The sequence below is a fragment of the Rhinolophus sinicus genome, chromosome 13, assembly GCF_057876585.1.
Source record: "Rhinolophus sinicus isolate RSI-liver-muscle chromosome 13, RSI-T2T, whole genome shotgun sequence".
NCBI lineage: Eukaryota > Metazoa > Chordata > Mammalia > Chiroptera > Rhinolophidae > Rhinolophus > Rhinolophus sinicus.
The window spans coordinates 57929213-57952255 of record NC_142513.1 but is presented as its reverse complement, the minus strand read 5'-3'; the positions used below and the strand labels follow the sequence as shown (position 1 = coordinate 57952255).

The window sequence follows — 23043 nt, the reverse complement described above, 5'->3', positions numbered from 1 at the left end:
CAAGAGCTTGAGATCCTCAAGAACAAGGTCAGCACTAGAGCATTTATTCAGGCTCGGGATGGCTGATCCAGTCAGTCCATTTGCTAACCCTTGTTCATGCTGGTTTCTTTCCCCTGGTGCCAAATCTCCTGGCCATTGACGAGGTCCCTGTGCTGGGGGATGGGAGTCAGTTCTATTCCCCGAACATGTGCTAGGATGAAGAGAACACATCTGTGTTCCCAAGGAAATTCAGTTTTCATAGGGAATACGAAACAGGATGGAAATGTGGAGCTCTACCCTACGCCAGAGGGAGGTACATGGGGCCAAAGAGTTGGGGGTTTCAGCCATGAGGGCTGCTGTGAGGGGCCGTGAGGGCTTGCGTGGCCGTCAGTGGGCTGAGTTTTGGGAGGGCGTTCCAGTCAGAAGGGTTATTAGCAAAGGCACGGGCGTGGTGTGGAAGGAGGCAGACCGGGAGAGTGACCTAGCACAGCCTAACACCCAACGGGTCCAAACCGAGGGTGCATGGAACACACGTGGAAGGAAATGTTTGCAAAGGAAGGATGGGGCCACAAAGGCAGCCCTTGAGAAGCCACCTGTCCTGACTGGGGTCACCACTGGACAGTCGTGGAAGGTGTGTCATCTTTCAGTGTAAATGAGGCTGTGTGGGGACAAGTCGGCAGGTAGTGGCCTGTAGGAGAGACTGCTGGGAGCTGCACCCATGGACGCAGGCCACGGCAGTGGCCCAGGGACGAGGGGACGAGCCCCGTGCTGCCTTGTAGCAGTGGGTGCGGAAGAGAAGCTGACGGAATCAGTGGGGCCGAGAAAGGTGACCCGAAGACCAGGGCCTGGGCACGCGAAGCCTCGTCAGTTTGGGATGTAACCTTGAGAGAGAATAATAGTGGCATTGAGGGTCAGGATGGAGTTTTACAGATGCATCTCTTAGGCCACCTAGTCCATTCTGCATCCCCAGAGTGTTAGAAACATGAACAAATGCCAAGTCATTCAGTTTTAAAGAAACATGAGGCTGGAAGGAGTCTTAAATGTCATCCGTTTCACCCCTGTGGTCCCAGGCAGAACAGCTCAAAATCCTCCCAGACAGATGGCTTGCTTGCTCTATTCCGTGCATCTCTGGGGATTCCACAGGTCCCCCCTTATTCCTTCTGGCTGTGACAAAGGGAGGCAATTACCAGTGAGAGCTTTGTCTTTTTCTTTCTAATTTGTCACACGCTTTGGAAGTGGGAAGTTCCCAGTTCTGTCTAGCCAGAGTCCCACCTACTGCAAGGTACCATTTCCTTGTACATGCTTGGTGGAGGTAGACGTGATCAATATTAGAAAACAGACATTATAGCACTCGGGAAGATGCTAAGAAGCTCAGTGCGACCACAATGGCCTTTTCATAGGTAATTGGTTGTGTTTTATTCATGGGATGTACCTTCACTGGTAAGGAAACAATGAAATAAAGATATCTCCCTCCCTTGCTCTGCCAAAAAATAATAGCCTCTTTCGGAGAGCAGTTTCCAGGGGTCTCCTGCCCTTGATCTCATCTCCCTGTCATTTTTGAAACCTGGTTGTTTTCTTCTGGCAATCATGGCGGTGCGGGCATAGAATAGACACTTGTCGTCAGCCTTGCCTCCGTGGGGACAGATACTGGGAAATAAGACCGGGGAGGCGCCACAGAAAACTGTAAGAACTTGAGGCATGTTTATACCGGAGCTCATCTTCCAGAAAGGAGAGAAGGAAGTGGCAGGACGTCCTGAATCCTATGTTGATTTACTCCATTCCTCTGGCTCCTGTGGAGGGCGGAGGAGGGCCAGATGGCAGCTCACCTTTGTCACCTGCCGGTGGCATGTATTGGAGCAGACGCTGTTTGGACTCTTCAAATGTCAAAGGCCTTTATTTTTTTGTGTTTTTTTTTTTTTTTCCTGAGGCACACTGAATGTGTAACATATAAAAATACATAAATTTCCATACAAATATCTTCTTTACCAGCTGTAATTAAGATATTTGCATGTAGAGAGAACAGTCTCTTCCTTGACTTCCTCGTGGTAGGAAATTGTATTGCTCTCATAATCCTCAAAGCCCAAGACCTTGATCTGTCTGTGTCTAAACCAGAGGTGGAGGAGGAGACAGGGGACTGGGTCAGCATAGCATCTGAAATCCAGAACTGTAAACACTTTTTATTCCAGGTTGTTTTTCTTCTGGTTTAGCTAATCCCGCAGGACAGCTGGCGGTGGGGAGGGGGAGAGCAGGGAGAGAGCGGGCAGAATCCCCACTAATTCTGGAGGCAGGTCGATATTCTTTGAATCCTGAGCTTCTTCTGTTTATGAGCTATGTGACCTTAGGAAATTTTCTTATTCTCTTAAGCCTTAGCTCCTCAACTGGGAAAGAAAAAAAAAAATTTCTTTTGTGCAGATTAAATCAGATAATGTATGCAAATTGTCTGTTACCTGTTAGGCACTCAGTAGACGGTAATTATTCTATGTTAGTGAATAAGGTAGAAATGATATGGAAGACATTTTAAATAATTTTAAGTTGCAAGCCAAGATATTTCCCATGATGGTCTTTGGTGCTGTATACTAAAATGGGAAGGGAGAGGAGCCTACTTAAGAGAACTTGGGGCAATAACACAGCCGCTCACTCTCCTGGGGCTGGTTTAGACATTCGAGCTGGTCTGTTGGAAGCCCAAGAATAAGGACTTGGAGTTGATCAGAGGAAGGGTTTCCCATTGTAGATCCGACCAGGAGCTCGCTTTTGTGACCGTGAATTCATTCTGCAATAGACAGATGTCTTCAGAATTACAGCCCATTCTCCAGGACCCAGAGGGAGATTTTGGTGTCATGTGCCCTAGAGCCTTAGAGACAAGGCTGGTTTCAGTCCAGTCCTCCCTCCTTTCTCCCTCGTGTCACATGCCCCGTGATGGTCACGGCTCACCACTGTGCTTAGCGTGGGGCAATGGATACATGGGAGCTCTGGGAACTGGTGGCTTGGGTGCTGTTGGTTTCACCACCACCACTGCCGCCACCATCACCACCATCACTCTTACCTCCATTACCACAAATATGGGCAGCTTAGTAAATGATCGTGTACATTCCGGAAACAATGACTCAGGTTTATCAGAATCCCAAAGTTGATTGGCAGGGGTGGTCATGACGCCAAGTCTCCCACCAGCCAATTACCGTGACAGCCTTGGCCGCCTCTCCCGCACTGAGTCATGCTCTTCAGCCGCCACAGCCAGGACGGACCCTTGATGTGTGGCCCAGTTTGTTCTTGAAGTTGATCGTTTCCTTACCCAATGGGTCAATCCCCAACTTCCCGGTCTTTGTATGTGTGTGTGTGTTTATTTATTCATGCCCTTGAGTCATTTAGGAAAACGCATGTCTTACAGCTCTCTGCAGCGTAAGTTCCCTTGAAGGCAAAGGAATCCATTCTATTTTTATCACTGTGATTTTTCACATAACAAGTGCTTAATAAAAGTGCTTCATTCAAAACTACACAGTCTTATGTCAGATGTTGCTGATGGGCAAGGAATAATGCTCCCACAGGCACAGCCATTTTAAAATGGGTCCTTATAGGTCCCCACTTGCCAGACACCAATATGTGGGGACTTGCCAGTATGTGGGGACTCTAGGAGGTACATGTGGGAGATGGAACGGAGCCACCTAAGGGGGAGCCCCTGGTGTCTCACTCCCCACAGAGGGCCCGAACATCTGCTTATCCATGGAAGGCCCAGAGAGAATGTCTTATTAAAACACCTGTGAGACTGGAGTTAGCACCAGGAGGGTAGTTTATTAATGCAGGCAGGGTGGTTCCAGGGCTATGTCGCCAGGCACTCACTCCCCATGAGCCAACCTGTGCAGGAAGCTGGCTCAGACTGAGATGGTTGCTTAGAAGGGAAGAAATCAGAGCAAGGAGGGCAGATGGATCAAATGGTTAGTGACGTGCAGCTAAGAACGACCAGTCTGTCTGTCTGATGACGGGGCTTTCTCAGCTTCCCAGCAGGTTCTGAAATACTCCAGGTCTTTTGACTAAATCCTCCTCTTTCCTCTGAAAGGAGAGGGATGAGCATTCATTCCCCTCACTTTTCCAGGCCCCTGTGGAAAGACACATTCTCTCTTCGTCTGTATCAATGAGGGTATGATGGAGCCATCATGGCCCAGAAGCCACTCAAGCTTTTCACACAACCTTGGATATACACCCGTGTTTTCCTGTTTTATGATCTTAAAGAGACCAATTGTATTTTCTTCATTTCCAGATACTTGGGAGTCACTTGGTTATTAGAGTCCGTCATGCTTTCCGTGTCACTGAATTACCTTTGTACCTAAAAAAGAAAAAGAAATGACTCCTTTGGTTGCTTGTGAATCTACTTGCCTCGATAGCAAGTACCGTCTGCCCCAGGGCTGGCAAGTAGATCTCAGGTACCAGTCTGCCTGACTGGCCGTGGTCGCCCAGAGTGGAGAGTGGTGACGAGAACTCGGTGGTGACATTGAGAGGCGGTGACAAAGCATGTAGTGACCAAGGGCCACGTCTCCCTGGAGTGTAAGAAAGGGGACTGGTGGGAGCTGTCACATTGTGCCATTCCTGGCGTATCCCAGCCCGGTCAGCACTCTCTCTTCAGAGATTATCCTGGATCTGTCTCGTCACCCTCCAGCCTCGGCTCCTGACAAGTGGAGGGATTCTGTTAACACCGTAAGGCACAGGTGTGAGTGGACTGACTGTACCTGTGTTGAAGGATTGTGTACAGAGGGAGGGCTTTACCGGGGGCGCCTGCATGCCTGAAGTTAACGTAGGTTTATTTGCCCAAGTTCCCGTAGATGGGACTAGTACCCCAATATCATTATCTCTTACTGGCCTTTCCTTCACACTTCACTTCAGTGTTTTTGAACTTACATAGTGCCCCAGTGCCTCGTGCTTGGTAGACCTGGCTCTCTGTTCCACTCTGCCAAGGGTTTTTGTGGTCTAGATACAGCTCCCCATCCAGCTCGGTGCTGTCAGCACCTCTTATCAATGCACCGGCAATGACTTGCAGCGTAGTTTCAATTTTTGGGAACGTTGACTGGCCCGGGACCTGGGTTTGTTGCTGGGGTCCTGCTCCCCGGCAGCTGTTGGTCCAGTTGTCAGCATTGTTTGCATAGTCATTCCGTGGTGGTGGCTCTGTCCCACTGGACTCTTCTCCTGCACACATTGACCTCCTTTGTTCAAAAGTGTTTTGTGAGAATCCTCGATAAATGCCTGGATGAAATCTGGGTAAGGAACCGCTGCTGGCAAATTTGTAAAATCCCAGCAGAAATGAACCTAGAGGTCATCTTGTCAAATCCGCTTATTTGACAGATGAAGACAGTGAACGAGAGAGAGAGAGAGAGAGAGAGAGAGAGAGAGAGAGAGAGAGAGAGAGAGAGAGACTCAAGTTCATTCGTCTACTTGGTGGCAGAGTTAAGATAAGAACACTGGTTTCCCATCGCACAGGTCCAGTGCTTCTCCGATCACCGTCAGAATCCTTTGAGGTCGACCAGGCTGGTATTATTCCTACTTACAGAGAAGCAGACTGAGGCTCGGCCATGCGTCAGTATTGCTCAGAGTGCACAGTGAGGGCAGAGTTGCGGTCAGTGTTCTGATTCAGAAGTAAGGTAACAGTCCTTAGCGATGAGGCATGTGAGGTCATTTGTGAATAGACTCGTTCAGCTGTGCACCAGCATAGTACGGTCTCCACGAGGTTAGGTATAGTTTAAGAGTTGGAAGTGTGAGCCTACAATAAGCCAGTTCCATGATTTCTTTCCTTTTAGTGAGGTTTGTGGTAAGGATATTCGAGAAAAAGGAGGCAAACAGTTGGGGCCGACTGAGGGCTGGCCATCGTAGCAAGCAAGGAGACCCCAGTTCAGGGAGTTTGGGGTCTCCATGGTGATAGTAAAGCCAGTAGCAGCAAGGTGATTTGAGCCAAGTGCAGTCCCAAAATGTAACACAGACTCAGTGAAACTGAAGAGTTAGGAAGGGATGCCAGGAGCAGGGGCGGTGGTGATGGGAGATGACGAACGCTGCCCTCGTACCACGAAATGTATTCCAGGAAGCGATTTTGTTTTTTACATGTTTATTGTGAAAATGGATTCTCAGGAACATCTGTCCACACATATTTGTTCATAGTAGCTTGGGATTTCTGAAAGAGCAGTATCCATGCCTCGTTTCACCATCACATATCCCAGCGCCTGCCGCCATATCGGGTATCTGGTGGGCATTTCATAAAGGTCTGTTCAGTGAAATAAATAAGGAGACAGGTGCACTACTTGGCAAATGCCTGACCTGGGATGACGCTCCAAGGCGCCGCAGTTTGGGACAGCCAGAAATCACAGACCCAGCTTTCATCACATTCGGAGACCTGCTGGGGTGTTGTACCCCATCACTGTGGTCTGGTGAATGGGTTCTGCACCACGTCCCCTTACCCGCCGGGGTGGCAGGATTGGAAAAATCTAGACTGGTGAAGCTCCGTGCTATAGGCAGTTACCTTTATTCTGTGAAATACAATGGACCACCGTGCAAGGCAGTGGGTTGTCCACCCCCGGTGATTTTCCAGAAAATCCAGGTAACCACATCTTAGAGATGCTACAGAGACACGAGCTTTGAAGAGAAGGTTGCAGTGATGGCCAAGTTCTGCTTTTCTCCATGTGTGAGATCAGAACAGTCAACTCGCTACAGAAAGTGCTGAGATGGGTACGAAGGGGAATGGTAATTTCAGGCCCCGTTATTCACATGTGAGGAACTGTGCCGAGTATATATTTCTGTGACGCTGTGAAATATTAGGCCAAGTTCACCCCCTCCGTATCTGCATGTTGACAGGTCTGCACTCTTTCTCACTTCCCTCACACCGCACCATCTGTCACCTGCCCTGTCTCTAGCCCACCTCTCGGTGTGATTCTGTTTGTCTCACTCGGAGACCTTGGAGCCTTGCTACTCCAGAATCCCCCATCTCTTCTCCATTAAAGAAAAAAAATCTTCATTTGACCTTTCTGCCCCTTCCAGCAACCATTTCTCTCCTCAACTACTGAAATAGGTCGTTTTCATCTTCTGTCTTAATTTTTGGGCTTTTGATCTTACCACTTCATCGACTCTGCATTTTTGGGGTCACTAATTATCTCATCGTGGCAAAATTCAAATGCCTTTCCTCTAAAAAGTCTAATCCTTTTTCAAACTGTCTGTTGAGTGTCATGATTAATAAGTACCCCATTCTTTCTCCCACCCCCACTCCTTAGCATTCTTGTCCGATGCCCTAGTCATGCCTTGCTCCCCAATTTATTCTCCTTTCTGGCTCATTTCACCTCTTCCCTTGGTCTCTCACCTTCCTCTCATTTCAAGTTAGGGTGCCGCTATTTTAGACGTCTACTCTGGAAACCTCACGCACTTGCATGGTTACCACCCCTGCTCACTTTTCTGCAGAAGCTGTTTGAATTTACATTTTCAGCCTCTACCTCTTCTCTCTTTGATCACATTATCTGCCAGCCACCCTGGGGTGTTCACTGGCCACCCACACTTGGCTTGTTGGAGATAAAACTCATGATGACCGCCTCCCGCTTCTCCAGCAGGTGCCTCTCAGCAATCCATTGCATCCGTAAAAACTCTCTTGGGTGGTTCCCCAAAGGGCAGTCAGTTTTGAATCTGTCTGTTCGTCACCTATACCCAATTCCTCACCAGATCCTGCTATGTCTCTCTTTACAGCCCTTCAGTGTCACTTGTTCATTGCACGTTGCCAGGAGATGCCCTACTGTGACCCCAGTCAGACCAATACTTGGCTTAGTTCATGCACCTTCAGGCTCGGGGCCATCTTCCCTGTATCCCCAAACTTTCCATCATTCCTCCTGCTTGTTTAAGAGCCTTGCTGAGTCTTCATTTCTCAAAAATACAAAATTCTCTCCCTGGCTTGCAGGGCCCTCGAGCACTCTGTCCCTCTCCTTCCTGACCCCTCCCACCACAAGCCCCCTCAGCCCCCCCACCGCCTTTCACAATGGCAGTTGCGCATGTCCACCATTGTGTGAGGTCTTCTGTATACATTTGCTCGGGCTGCCGTGTCAAAATATCACAGACTGGGAGGCTAAAAAACAACAGAAACTTACTTTCTCACAGTCTGGAGGCTGGGAGTCTGAGATCAGGTCTCTGCGGGGTTGGTTTCTTCTGAGGCCTCGCTCTCCGGCTTTGGATGGCCGCCTTCTCCGTCTCTCCACATCCTCTTCCCTCTGCACATGTCTGTGTCTGAACTTCCTATCCTTTTTAGGGCACCAGTTATATTGGATTAGGACCCATCCACACTACTTTATTTTACCTTTAAAGACCCCATCTCCACATGCAGTGACATTTTGAGATACTAGGGGGACAGGACTTCACCATAACGAATTCTGGGGCAGAGGATGGGGGCTAAGGACATAGTTCAGCCCTTCCCACCTTCTCTTCCCACCTTCTCGCCTGTGTTTCCTTTCATTTCCCTCATGTTCTTTCTCTCTGTTCCTCACCGCCATTAAACCCCGGGACCCCCATTTCATTGTCGTCACTGGATGGCCTTCTCAGCATCACCCTATTGGTTTCCATCAACATGTTCCTTCCTCGGGTCATTTCTGTGCTGCTGTGCCTCCGGTCTGACTGAGAGCAGGTGCTGTGTCTCTTGTCTTTTGTCCACAGTTTGTGACCTGACAGGCGCTTTGAAAATGTCATTGCTCAGTTACCACGAGTCCCTTCTCTAGGGCAGCCTGACACACCCCGTCCTCTGACTTCTCTAGAGACATTTTACGGGAAGTGTGTTTTCCCAAGTGGTCGTGGGGAACTGAACACACACGCGGACTCTTGACAGCAGGCGGAGGAGGGGGCTGAGGCTCTCCGCGCTGTCACCTCCGGCCAGCTCCCCTGCTTTCCGAACAGGGAAAGGCACCTGGGAGGAGCGGCCTAGAGGGGTGGTGACTGTGTGACTTTTCTGCTGAAGACGTAAGGACAGCTAGTCCCGCAGCAGCTTTGGAGAAGGTGCTATTTCTTTGACCTAAGGGGTGAGCATTCCAGCTAAAATCCACTTCCTTGCTGAGCGGGAGTTGGCTGGGAGGCTCATCTTGTGGGGCGTGCAGCCGAGCCTTCGCAGGGAAGCCACTTGGGTCTCGGCGGCTCACGCAGGAGGGCAGCTGGGTGCCGTGTGCCAGGAGCGCAGTGAGAGTGTGTCTGCTGAGCCGTGGGGGCAGCTGCTGGACTCCTGAGTGAGGGCCTTGGATGTGGGTTGGTGTGGTCAGCCTTTCTCCCTCGTGGGGAGAGGGGGTGTTTGGAGGTTGTGGCCCGGAGAGGCACGCCATTCAGTTAGGATGCCCCTGCTTCCCTTCTCCTCCCTTCTGTTATCCTTCCGTATGTCCGTCCTCTGCCTTCATCCCTTTCTTCTCTCTTCCCCGACCCCGCTCTCTCCCCCATTCACTGTCAGGAAGGGCCATGCCTGAAGGGCCCGGTCAGCGTGTCGTGGCAGCGGCAGAGGCTAGCAGCACCGGCACCTTCCACAGTGAGTCTGGATTTTGTTTCTGGGGCCAAGGGGCTGGGCAAGGCCGTCCACACACAGACTGACAGCTTGCAGGCTTTGGAGAGGAACGTCCATGGGCTGGGGCGCGTCCCACCTCTTTCCCGCCTCCCACCATCTGGGCATCGTGTGACGTCCATGGAAGTTTCCTGCCAAAGCCATTGATGTGCTTGGGATGTCTCACGGGGGGAAAGCATGGTGGGGCCGTGGTCTGCCAACCTGAGGAGAGCTGCCAGAGGTCACGTGGCTGCCAAGGCCTCTGTCCAGGCCTGTGTGTGGTGAGGCTGCGCTGTGCATGGACAGTGGTGCGGCTGCTTTCTTGCATTTCAGGAGTGTGATCTGGAGTTTGGTGTCCGCACCGGGGCCTACACTCCCTGGTGGGAACTAAGAATACCCCATAGGCTAGAGCATCTGAAGGCCAGAGAGTGCGCTGTTGGCTTCAGATGAAGCATGGTCTGAGAGATGTCATGTTCAGGACAGAGCTCCCTCGCTGAGTCATATCCCCCAGTATTTGGGGAGAGGGCTTTCCTCTCCCCAGGTGAGTTTCTATGGTAATTTCTGGCATGGAGATGGACATACTGCAGAGTCAGTGAGGCTCCGTCTGTCTTGCCTCCGTCATCAGACCAAATTTTTGCCAGGAGGCTCTTTCATTCTGTTTGGGGAATGGTCCACTTGGGAAAACAGAACCACCAAATTGACCTATCCAGCCTGAAAAATCCTACCAAGACCCGAGTCCTGCTGGCCATCTCGAGATGCTTTCCCCCAGGCCGGATGCTGTTTCTGAACACAGACTGAGTGAGTTGCAGGTCCTGTTTAAGTGAGAACCCCTGGTGTTCTGTTAGGTTGGTGCCAAAGTCCTTGCGGTTTAAAAAGTTAAAAATAGTTACAAAAACCGCAATGACTTTTGCACCAACCTAATACATCGTGATATTGTCCTGACGCTGCAGTCACACACAGGTGCCAGGGGAGCCTCTAGATTTCATTCACTTCCCTCGTGATTGTTGGGGAGGTGATTGCAACGTAGCCTCCCAGGATCTCTCAGGCTCGCATTTTTATAGGTATCTCTTCTTGGCACTGTTACTAATAACGGCAAAAAAGTTTAGGATTTTTCAGTGCTAGCAGCTGTGCATCACTGGAATTGATCAGAAAGAATGTGTTTGCTAGCCTTGTGAGAATTTTGAAAACAGGACCATTACAGGAAATGAAGCAGCCTCTTCTCGTGCTGTTAAAACATCAGCTGTATTTCATTCACATCAGGGTAAAACTGTTGGTTTCAGGAGTTGACAGGTTTAATCAAAGTACCAGACTGGTCAAACTGATCAATTAAATTCATCAAATATTATTACCGATCAACTACGTACTTGATTGTCTAAACCTGGACACCTCTGAGAATAAAAATGGAAGCTATTAATAATTAAATAGATACCATAGGCAGAAAGTGGTACTTTCCCTGATAAATTGGGGTCTACAGTCACTTCCTCCAGGTGTCGTGAACTATTCTTGGTGCTAGAGATAAAGCTGGAAATAAAACAGACAAAAATATCTGCCCTTAATGAGGGAGATAGAAAATAAAGATAAAGTAGACTATATCACATGTTTGAGAATAATAGATGCAGAGAAGAAAAATAAAGCAGAGAGGAGAGAAAGAAGTGTTTGGTGGTCATGGTAGTAGTGGTGTGTGCAGCGTTAGACAGAAAGGTCAAAGCGTTGAGTGCCTAAAGAATATAATTTATTTCAGTTTATCTCATTTAGCCAAGGAGGGCTTTCATGGATTGGCTAAAATTTTTCTGAAGCAAGTCAGATCTGGAAATTCTGAGTCCATAGCAAGAAATCCTCCTAAACTTCGGGCTGACAAAAATGGCGGAGGGAGAATCGGGGGGCCGTGGCGTTGGCAGCCTATGTTGTCTGCTTAATCGTTAGGTTTCGTCTCTGACTGACATGACTGAGAGCAACAGAAAGGGATTGAGCCTGTGGGCTCATCCACTTGGGGAACATTTGTAGAAAGCCCCTCGTGTGTGACTTGCACTGGCCCTGCAGGGTGTCCGCAAGCCCTTCCTTCTTCCGTCTGGGATCCTGGGAGATCTTAAAGGATGGCAGCTTACATTTGCTGAGCACTTACTCCAGTCATGGATTTTGCTGGGGGCTTTGAGGAAGGTAATTATGTCACCTGTCCTGTCCCGCGAGGAAGTTATCCCGCCCACCTTAGGGAGGTGAGCACTGATGGAGGAACACGGGTGTATAACAGAAAGCAGTGGAGCCAGGATTTAAACCCAGGTTGTACCTAGTCTGACATCCTCCCTTAATCTCAGCATCCATCCCTAGATACCAGTTGGCAGGAAGTGGGAGAAAGAAAAGGGAGCGAGGCCTCCCGGGGTGGCCTCAAGTTCCTGCTGAGGGGCTGGATTGCATGGCTGGGCCCGGAGCAGCAGCTCTGCTGGGGGGTTGTGCATGGAGGTACACCGACTTCTGCCGCTTCTCCATGTGTCCCTGTCATGGGGAGTGGGCGTCGGCATGGAAATATTCTGGGGCCGGAGAGCCAGTCTTCCCGTTGAGGCACCCGTGCCGGGAGGAGGTGGCGCTTGACGACAGTGCGTGAGTGTGCTGGGTTTTCTCGCATGTTGGAAGGAGGGATGGTGCACGGGTGTGTGTCCAGATAATGGGGTCGGGGAGGATGCATGCGGGCGGCTGAGTCTGGGCACAGGTTTTCGAGTGAAAAAACTCCTGGCGACAGGAGTTTTGAGTGAAGAGTTGAGTTTGAAGAGAATCCTAGACTTCCTGCCGTCCTCTTATGGTCATACTTAACGTCCCTATGACCGTGTGACCTTGTATTTATCTGTAATGTGCATTCGTACACTTTGCAGAAAAAAATGTAGGCAGCATCTTATGTTACGCATAAAAGGAGCTCTTCGTAAGGTTACGTGGCGAGCATACGACCATTTCCTTGGCCCAGAGAGAGCTGCCGTAGCAAAGGGAAGAATTACCTGGGGACGTCCTTAACTCTCTCCGGCTGTCCTCTCAGGCGGAAGGAGTTCTTTCCCCCGCGATGCTGTTACGTTCTTGGACTTCTGTAACAAATTTATCCTGAGGTCTCAATGCACGTCAAGGCAACGTCTCTTTTAGTTTCATGATGTGTGTCATCTGGGTAGAAAGCAGTTATTACTCTGTCATTTATCGAGGATTTTCTTCAGCATCACAATGTCAGTGTCACTTAGGAATATATTCCAGGCACCTGAATGTCCCTCACTGTGGTCTTCCGGCTATTGCATCATGGCCACCCCGCAAGTCCTGGCTTTTTACTGCTTCTGGCCTGTTGGCTAGTGTCCCTCTGTCACATTAATGCTCAGGGGTGAGGAGCAGGGCTTCATCTCCCCCCGGAGGGTCATCTTCTCTGACTCATCTCTCCGAGTCGCCTCCTTGGCAAACACAAACAAGCACACACACTAGCTGTTCTTCTCAAATAGGAACCCCTTTGCACATCTCTTGGCTTCTCTGTTCTGCGCTCCTGTGCTCTGTGGGGTCCCAGTGGGGAACAGGGTGAAAACCACAAGGGACTGGTTATCGGTCAAGTGACGGAGGTACCATTTCTCCTTTCACGGGTCACATAGGCTCACCTACCCCTCAGCATCCGAGGGACACCTCCATTCCAGGAAGGGTTCGGTCGCAGCTGGAAGGACAGTGTCTGTGTGGCCCGTGGTCACCGGTGTGCCCAGCCCAGGAACCTGCTCGGAGACCTGATCTTAGGTCCCCCTTGAAAGCGGCAGTCCCGGAGCTCACCCCATGACCCCAAGAGCCTGAGAACTTGTACCCAAGGCACACAAGGAAAGCATAAGGTGAACTTTGGCCACCCCTCTCTGCATGTTAGCGTTGCTCAGCTGTCACCGAGATCAGGTTGCAGGGAAGCTGTCTGCGAGCTAGAGTTTTCTAACACACACTAGGACTTGGACGGAGTAACGTGGTTTAACAGCCCTGGAGTTGCAGAAAGTGATTTCCTACCTTTCACTGCGATGCCAAATCTTGCAATTCAAGATAGTTAAGACTGGCCTTTTGCGGGGAGAATCTAATACATTCTCCTGCGGGAGCTGCCTCTTCCTGGTGTGGTGTGGCATGTCCTTATAAGCTCAGAGAAATCGTGGCCCGTCCTCTGGGCTCTCACCTGGAGATTTATCCAGAGATAGGAACTCTGCCCATTAAGTGGTAATTAATCTTTGAACTCCTAGTCCCCTTAGCATTTTGTTCTCTGATGATCTGAAAAGAGAGGTCTCGGATCAGAGCCAGCCCCCAGAACAGCAGGATGAGGTGGCCTGGACCGGGGTGGGGCTGAGGTCTGTGTGAAGGGGCGTGGGTGTCATGGGGAAGGTGACAGTGAAGGGAAGGGGACGGTCTGGTTGTGCCCCCCCATGACTGCTCACCAGGGAAGTTACCCAGGCTGGATGACGAGAGCCCGTACCTCTTGTTCTAGATCCTAGCTTCAAAGTTGGCCACACCATTTGTTTCTGCAATTCTTTTGGGACAAATGACTCATGAGACATCCATACGTCTGAAGAATCGTGACAGGTCCTGCTGGGTGGAGATGCTGGCAGGGGTAGTACACGTCCCACTGTTTCTTTTGCCTGGGTTGGCTGGGCGGGTGCCTGCCTCTCTTGAGCATTAGCTGTTCTTCTGATTTTTGCTGCCTTCTCCCATCCTGGCCCTTGTGGCTCACCCTGTGGAAAGTAGATGTGTGATGTGCCTTCCAGCCAGATGCTTCTTGCTGCAGAAGTCTGGCATCTGGGAGGTGTAGCCGCCCAAGCAAAGCTTTGGGTTCAGGTGCTGGTGTGAGAAGCACATGCTGTAAACTGGGTCCTGTGATGCTTTAGGGCTGGTGAGACCCTGTCGTGTGGGTGCCGCCATGCGGGGTGAAAAAACAGAAAAGGACGAGTGACAGAAGGCAGCCTGCAGTTCTGCCCTAGCTGGGCAAGCTGGTTTCTATCTGGGCCTCTGGGATCTCTCTGAGTCTTTCTTCTTAGGTTCATTTCTAGAAATAGACATTTTATTCCTAGAAAAAGAGACTAATTTGAGAGTTGAATTTTCCAGTGTTACATCAAGATTCTTTCAGCTGCAAGTGACAGAAAACCTAACCCAAGCTCCCTTAAGTAAAAAGGCAATGTATTGTGTCAATATTCACAAAATCCTGATTTAGGAAATATTTCTGGTGTGGTTTAATTCTAAGACCCAAGTAAGTCATCAGTCTCGACTTACATTGCTTCTCTCTCCCTCCTTCCTGCCATCCCTCTGTCTCTCTGTCTTCCTCTTTTTCTGCCTGAGACAATGATCGTAGAGAAAGAGAAACGAATGGGAAATAGATTTCCAAACAGTCAAGGCTAATGAATTTCCAAAATTCTGCTGATAAACACTACAGCGCTCGAACAGATTATGTGGGACCTAGATGACCAGTAACAAAGGTGCATCTTCATCGGAGAGTCCTTGCCATCAGGGGTCCCGCTGAGCAGGCACGAAATCAATAATCACTGTCATTTCTGCAGGACCAGGCCAGGCGTTATGCAGAGAAAAGCTGCAAAGGAAAGACTGAGGAGGCTAAGCCCACGGCTGACTGCTTTTCCCAGTCTGTCTACGGGCGGAACACGCACTGTTTCCTGGTGTTACTTGAATGAGTGCTCTCTGGGCTGCTCTTGGGCCCATCTGACCTCATTGCATCTGCAGATGTAGATATTTCTGAACGAAAATCCTTCTGCTTTTAGGCATGTTTACATAGAAACTGAATTCTGGGATATCTGTCACAGATTCCAAGATCTGTGACCCTAACCCATCAGTTCATGTCACTTAAAAACATTTGTTACCAGTGTGAGCCTTCTTTCAACTTGAAAACAAGAACATGGCGCCATCTTGGTGGTGTAAAAGACCATTGGTCTTGGAATCAGAGGTTTTTTTGTTTTTGGTTTTTGTTTTTAACTAGGGATCTTTATTTGATTTTGTGTTTTATATTTTATTATGATAAAACTACATTACATAAAAGTTTGGAATCAGAGTATTTTGGGTGTGAGGCTTGGCTCTTGGACTCTTCAGCCTTTTGAACTCACATAAGTTGTTTGATCCCTCCCTCCGCTTCCCTCCCTGTCTCCCTTTCTCTCCCTCCCCTCTTCCTAGTCTTCCTTTCTTCATCTATGCAGTGCTTTTGATAATAATAATAATTTCCAGAGCCAAGGCATGTTGGGAGGAGTGAAGGAAGCAGTGCATTTTAACTCATTTAGCCCTGATCCCGGCCCGGCACACACACGCCGTTAGTGGTTCTGCGTCCCTGTTCACGTGGACAGGCTTTCCACGTCTGCCATCTCTTTCTACCTCTCTTGTGGTCAAGACCAGAGGTTTCAGTACGTTCAGATGAGGGCTCTCCCCTTGGGGACTACCTACCCCAGTCTTAGCCTGGCTCTACCCCACTAGGTGACCCCGAGGAAGATACTTCACCCCAGTTTCATTAGCCTGGACGCAAGAAGCCCGCTTGCCCTCATCTTCTTTCTATGCTCTGGGAGACGTGGATGTGTGTAAGCGAAGGAATGCCTTTGAAAAGACCATCCAACTGCAGTTACTGGCTTAGCATTGAAGACTTTCTCCTGGGTTCCTCCTCAGAGCCGTCCTCCCCCGCCTTTGGCCTTGAAGGAGAAGCCGAGAGGGAGAGCTTGTTTTTGAAGGGAGAAGGAGCTGGCCACAGCTGCAGGCCTCCAGCTACGGCCTGGGATGCCAGGTGCTGTGTGGAAGGACAGCTCCTCCGTCCGTTTCATCTGAGACTCCTGGGCTCACACCCTCCGCTGCAAAGGGCACATGGGACCAGTTGTAGAGTAGCGGCTGTGGGTCTCAGAACGCTGACCTTCGCACCGTGCTGTCAGGGGCGTCCAGAGGTTCTCCAGTCTCTGCTGCAGCAAATCATAGTGTTTGGGGCCTGGCTGAGACCTAAAGGTCCACTAGCCCGACCCCGTCCCTCACCCTACCGATCTTATAGCTGACTCGGGACCTCTGTGAGGAACGGTGTACCCCTCAGGCAGGGCCCTGCAACGCCCGGGTCCTCACCCGTTGCTCTTCTTGCCTCCCTGCTGCACACACACCCGTCTGGAAACTCAGGCTGCTGATGCCGCTGCTCTTGGGAAGAACCTCGAGAATGAGCTTCTGTTCGGTTTCTTGGGTTATTGATTCAGATAACAAAAGGTTGCTGTGGACAATCGCATGCATTGTTCGAGCGGAGAGAATCCTCTGGTCCACCCGTGTCATTATCACAGATGTGAACACTGAGGCCTCAGGAAGCGCAGGGCGCCAGAGCCACAGGGGACGCCCTGGGCAGGACCTCAGACGACCCAAGCTCAGTCCAGAGCTCTTTCCACTCGACTCCATGGCTTCCCTGGGTGTCATGTCTTCCTGCTGCCTCCCTCCCAGCACGCGGGAGCCGTCGCTAGTCCCTGGCAGGGCTGTGTGGCTGGGTAATCGATACCCCTTTCCTGGAATTTCTCAGGGGAAGGGCCTACTGGGAACCCGTGGTGCATAAAAATAGTGGTGTTAACTACTGTTGATTAATCGCTTTGCAGTTCACAGAGTGCTCCAACTATTACCACCCGCCGCAGCCTCCCTGAGAGTGTAACCCTCTTATATTTCTCAGTTAAACCTCTACCTTTAAATGACGATGGAGGACTTTCTCCACGGCTTCACGTTTGTGGCCCTGCCAGAGACCTAGCAGGTGACCTGTGAGTTCTCGTCTGTCAGGCGCCAAGAGTCCCTCCTTCCTTTAGACTCAAGGGTCTCGTTTCATGACTCAGAAGAACCCCACTTCCCATTGGGTGAGGAGGGGCATTCAGTTCTCCAGGGAGCTTCCCATATTGTGTAGCTTGTCCTTGTCCTGGTGGGAGCTGCTCCTGCTCCTAGTCAGCGGATGGATCGGACGTTCACCTCCAGCTCAGAGAAGCCAGATAGGCAGCCTCTAGTCTGAGGAGGGGTTGCGTATTTTTTATGTCACGTCCCATGATGCTCTGGCCTGGGGGGTGGAGCCATCGAAGGCAGGTTTCCACTGTGGTTTGTATTGTTTACTGAAGTGATTAAAATACGCAAAGGGTTCCCTGTCCCCTATTTTGCATTTCTTCTCCAGCTACTTCGGGCATTTTTAGTTGGCAGTTAACAAAAAAACGGGGGTTCCAGAGGCCCCCCCCCCCGAGTCTCCCTCCAACTAGAATGATTAACGTGGAGTGCTTTGGAAGTAGCCGCTTTTCCCCCTTCTGGCTGACGTGTTTAGCCTGCGCTGGGCACTGTCGCTGGGGATTGTGGCTGTGACATTAAAGTCACAGGGCGAGTGGAAGGAGGGAGAGGAAGGAGGCAAGGGTCTGGTTCGCTTATTATCACCCACACCCACCCACCCAAATGAAAGACTTCGCTTTCAGGGTTTCCTTACATCGGAAGAGCTATAACCAAGGACACTTGAAACTTACTTCCTAATCCAGTGTAAATCTTTACCGTCACCAAGTACCCCCATCTACCCACACACATACACATTCAAAATCCACTCTCTTATATTATCTAAGTCTCGGACCTTGAGAATGCTTCTTGCAAGTACTTATAAGAGAGCAAAGCAATAGCACTACCCCAACAATTACGGCAACTGTTCCTTGCTAACGTGTGTTAAGGCTCCCCACGCACTGGGTACTGTGCTAAATGCTTCACGGATTATTTAATCCGTGAATTATTTAATCCATGAATTATCCATGGAGTATTTAATCGTCATGGCCATTGTAGGAGGTAAATACCAGTTGATGTTTAATAGATGGGGAAACTGAGGCTTTGAAAGAGGGTGATTTCCCGAGGTGACACGGTATGATTTTGTGGCCGTGTGGCCAACTCCATATCATGGGGTGATTGTACTGCCTCTGACAGGGTGAGCCACCTTCTCTTCCCATTTTGGGGACCTGTTTCTGCACACACACACCCCGGCTTTTCTAATGGGTCATCGTGCCCTTGCTCACCGGCACTGAGGACAGCCTGCAGGGTACACAGTCTGCCAGAGGCTTCAGGCCTGCCTCAGTTTACCTCTCACTGGCCCGGTCACACGGTTGTTTGCCCCCTTCCACCCGTGGTCCAGAGAAATGAGAGACCTGTGAGTGAACCACGTCGTACTCCGGGAGTTCTCCCAGCGAGGGATGTGGGGAGACCACAGCTGGCACACCCATGTTTAGAGAGAGTTCAGAAGCAGCCTGTGATGACGACACCAGTCTGTCATAGGAAAGCATGTCGTGCAGTAGCCCTTCCAAGGGGAGTTTCATGCTACTGCCTGTGCTTGGTAAACATGCTCTACTTGGTCCTCAAGTTCTGTCTGCGATAAATGAGGCTGTTGGAAGCTGCCTGCTTCAGGGCAGCTGATTGTGCAAGAAAGTTCTCCCGTGAGCAAGCGTGCGTAACAGAACTTACAAACCGTGGGTCAAGCACGCCAGGCCGCTCGAACCTTAGAATTAGGGGAAAAAACAATGTTCAGTTCAGAAGGCCACCTCGTCCAGCCTCTCATCCTAAGCTTATGAGGTGGGTGCCTGGCCTGAGCTGGGTATGGGGCCTCACTGGCTTGCGGGGAGAATAGTCCATCGATTGTAAGAAAAGCTCTTTCACGGTCACATTGGTGCACATCTGATGCGTCCTCACCATTGAAGGTGGACGGAAAGCTCGGGCTCAGATGATACAGTCCAGCTAGAATCGTGATTCAAGAATCCTGTGCTATCATCTTAAGGCTGGTGGGGTATCCAGTCAGTAGGAAGGTCTGTTGTTCTTGTTACCACTGTCACTGAGAAGATGGCTGCAGGACACAATGTATAGCTCGGTTTGCCTTTTAAGGAAAGAAATCTTCTCAGTCTTTGCTTTTTAAAATTCAAATCACCTTGGTTTGGTTTTCTTTTCTTTTCTTTTTTCCCCTCTTCCTGCCATGAGGCCGTCCTCACGCGGTCTCTGAACCCAGTCCATAGGAGAACCATATTCTAACCAGCCCGGTCTGTCTTCTCTGAGAGTCACATTAGCTGTTCTTCCTGAGGGTCTCCGCCCTGCTTTGGTAAACAACTAAATAGTCCAAGGATCCTGGAAGCGCCTTTATGCTACTCCCAGTACTTGTAGGTCAAATTGTCTTGAACCCACGAAACCCAGAATGACAGGACTTGGAGTGTGGCAACGGATTGACTCATAGCTTGGCCTCTGTCTACTGCAGACTTGCTCACATTCCACTCTTGAGCTGGTTTCCTGATCCGTAAATTGGGAATGCTGCTTCCTTGCTGAAAGGGTCCCTGGGCAGAATGTCCAGTCCCTGGAAACGTTCGGAAGTACTGTGCAATAGACATAAACGTCACCATTGAGAAATTAACATCTTCCAAGAAAGACTTTGATTCAAAGTAATACGTGTTGAAAACCTGCCATGCCTCTGTTTCATTGAATGGCTCACGTAATTTCTGTATGGGTTCTATTTAGATGTACTATGCCCATTTTACACACAGGAAGCAGTTAAATAAATTCCAGAGGTTAAATAAATTCCCTAAGATTGCTTAGCTAGTAAATGGCATTGGCTGAGTTACAATTATCCCCTTTGTTCCTTTGGATCTTCTGTTTCCTCCTCCTATACACACATTTGCAATATCGGTTATAATTTTCAGATTTATTTTAGCATCTAAATATTTAGCAAAGTCAGTCTCGTTTGAAAGGGAATGTTTCCTTTTTGCTAAATAAGTCTAAATCTAACTGTACCCTGTTAGTGCCCGACTCGTACAGGGTAAATTAAAATCTGGATTTATCACAAGGAGGCTTTATTCTCTTGCCTTCTTTTACCTATTAATGTTTAGCAAGCACTTGGGGTCTGGGTGGAAGGCTGTAGACCCAGTGTGATCAGCTGAGCTGAGCTGAGCCCTCCAGCTTTGTTCCATGAATTGAGCTTTTTTCTCAACATCCTTAAAATTTGTTTCCGCAAGAAGATTTGAGCGCAGCCAGGAGGCTCCAAGTCTAGGCATTTGGAAAAGAAAATAAGGGCCATGTTGTTTTTCAAGCCACATCTTTGGACTAGCAATGTCTGCTCTATAAAAAATATATTGCTCGGGGCAGTAAGGGACAGTGAGGTCCCAGAAAGAGTGCCAGCCCTGAGACGGGATTTAAAAAGGGGAAAACAAAAGGGGAAGTTACAAAAGGTATGTGTGTGACCTGGGGCTTCCATCTGAGAACTTGCTTCTGGCAGATGCAGCTCTAGGTAAGAGAGTTCCGGAGAATCACAATGGGCCTATTTTTCCTCCAGGCTCACACTGCTAAACGGTTTGCCTCTTAAACTCCCCGTATTTTGGGAAGACTCCATGGATTTTTCCTAATCCCGGGGCTAGATGCTCAGCCTGAAATAGCCATTCCACTGAGATCCTGCTCTGTGGCTGCCTTTTGCATAAACTGTCACAGCCCTGCTCAGAGGGGACAAAGCTGTGATGCTATCTTTGTGAGTTCTCCTCTGAACCTTCCCTCCACAGAATGCCCAGCGCCTCCGGGACCTGGGGCTGAGCTCTTAAGTTGTGTCTACAAGCAGCCAGAAAATAGTTTACCTACTTTGTTGGGAAAAGGAATAGGGGCAAAAAGAGGGCAGAACTCTGACGTTGCTAGAAAATGTCAGTCTCTTGTGTAAAGTTTTCGTCTAAGGAATTTCCATGACTTGGGGGAAAGCCACAGACAGACACATGTTTGTGACTGCAGACACACATATGGTACATCTAAGTCAAACAAATATTCAGACGACTACATCCCTGGGCATCCACCCACACAACTGGGGAAACGCAGAGCTCTGCCGCCAGGCGACCCAAAGTCTGTGCACGTCAGGGTGGAAAGAAGGACATGACAGAACGGAAATTTAGACTTCCTAAGAGTCAATGTGTGTATTTTGGATCTGTATACCTTTATGTAAGTATGCTATTCTCCAGTAAAAATTTTACGTTAAAACCAGAACAAGACTCCAAGGGACGTCAGTTCTGTTTTATTTACTAGTTCTGCTGATCTCGGACCGGTCACTGCCTCTTTTCCAGCCAGGGTTTCCATGTCTGGAGGTGGGCGAGCTCATTTCCAAGGCCCTTCCCAGCCCTATGAGTTCATTAGCACAGCTTTTATGTTGACTCTCTCCTTTCCCCGCCTGGATTCTAATGAACTTGGCTTTGGGGAGATGGAGTAGGTACAGTTACAGGGTAGGGTTGGTCCCCCAAAGATGCACCAGGAATCCATGTGGCATCTGTAGGGAAAATAGGCTCTGACATCAAAGCGACATCCAAGCACATGGGCACGTGGGGCCAAGCAGAGGTGCAAAGCTGGCTGAAAATACAACATTCACAACTCAGAACAGCCAGCTGGAGAAAGTGAGGGGTGCGGGGAACAGGGGGAGGAAGATAGAGCGTAGGACTAGGGAGAGTTCCCAGAGGGCAAACTGCCATTTCTAGCTCTGGTGGCCTCCCAGGTATGTGGGAAGGGAGCTATTTGCAGAGCCCAGCAGTTGGAGGGGGCGGGCAGCGAGGAGGGTTAGTTCCAGGAAGGAGGGCTGTATGGCTCTGGCATGTTTTGGAGCTGCCGGCAAAGCTAATCAACTGCTTTAGAGGGAAACGATTTTTGCTGTCTTGGAGACAGGACACATTGGAAGAAGGCCGTGGGCCTTTCCGCCCAGGTTTAGGCCGCGTTTTCCAGGAGACGTTCAAAGGAAGAGGTTACTACCTTCATGTGCTCAGGGCCTGATTGACAGGCCTGTGTGTGCCCGTGACTGGACCCACACGCATGTGCCAGGGACGGGCACTCATGCTCATGTGGACACGCCCTTGGGATGTACAGACGTGTGTCTGTGCTAGATACGGAGGTCTGGCGATTCAGTGCGCCAACTTGTGGCAACGCTGTTGCTCACCTTTTTTGACATCAGAGGGATTATTCATTATGAATTTGTAGCAACTGGACAAACAGTTAGCCAAGTTTACTATTTGAAAGTGCTGAAAAAGCTGCGGGAAAAAGTTAGATGACCTGAACTTTTTGCCAACAATTCATGGCTCTTGCATCACGGCAATGCACCAGCTCACACGGCACTGTCTGTGAGGGAGTTTTTAGCCAGTAAACACATAACTGTATTGGAACACCCTCCCTACTCACCTGATCTGGCCCCCAATGACTTCTTTCTTTACTCGAAGATAAAGGAAATTTTGAAGGGAAGACATTTTGATGACATTCAGGACATCAAGGGTAATATGATGACAGCTCTGATGGCCATTCCAGAAAAAGAGTTCCAGAATTGCTTTGAAGGGTGGACTAGGCGCTGGCATCAGTGCAGAGCTTCCCAAGGGGAGTACTTCGAAGGTGACCGTAGTGATATTCAGCAGTGAGGTGTGGAGCACTTTTTCTAGGATGAGTTCGTGAACTTAATTGTCAGACCTCGTATAGATAAAGCTGACGTGTGGCCTTATGTGTGTGTGAAATCCTCAGACCCTCTGGAACAAGAGTAGCAATGATTTCACAGTGAGTGCCCGCCTGGCTGCCACTCCCCTCAGACCAGC

General features: G+C 49.7%; 1 protein-coding gene across 4 annotated transcripts in view; it reads left to right on the top strand.

Moving 5' to 3' along the window:
* Positions 1-23043, top strand: part of NTRK3 (neurotrophic receptor tyrosine kinase 3) — a 323228-nt gene that overhangs the window by 286138 nt on the left and 14047 nt on the right. For 2 of the 4 annotated variants that reach the window (XM_019726714.3, XM_019726720.3), the window contains exon 16: positions 9410-9484. The exons of the other annotated variants lie outside the window; for them this stretch is intronic. In XM_019726714.3, the coding sequence (XP_019582273.1) occupies positions 9410-9484 (75 nt within the window). The remainder of the gene's footprint in view (positions 1-9409; positions 9485-23043) is intronic. 4 annotated transcript variants of the gene reach the window in all.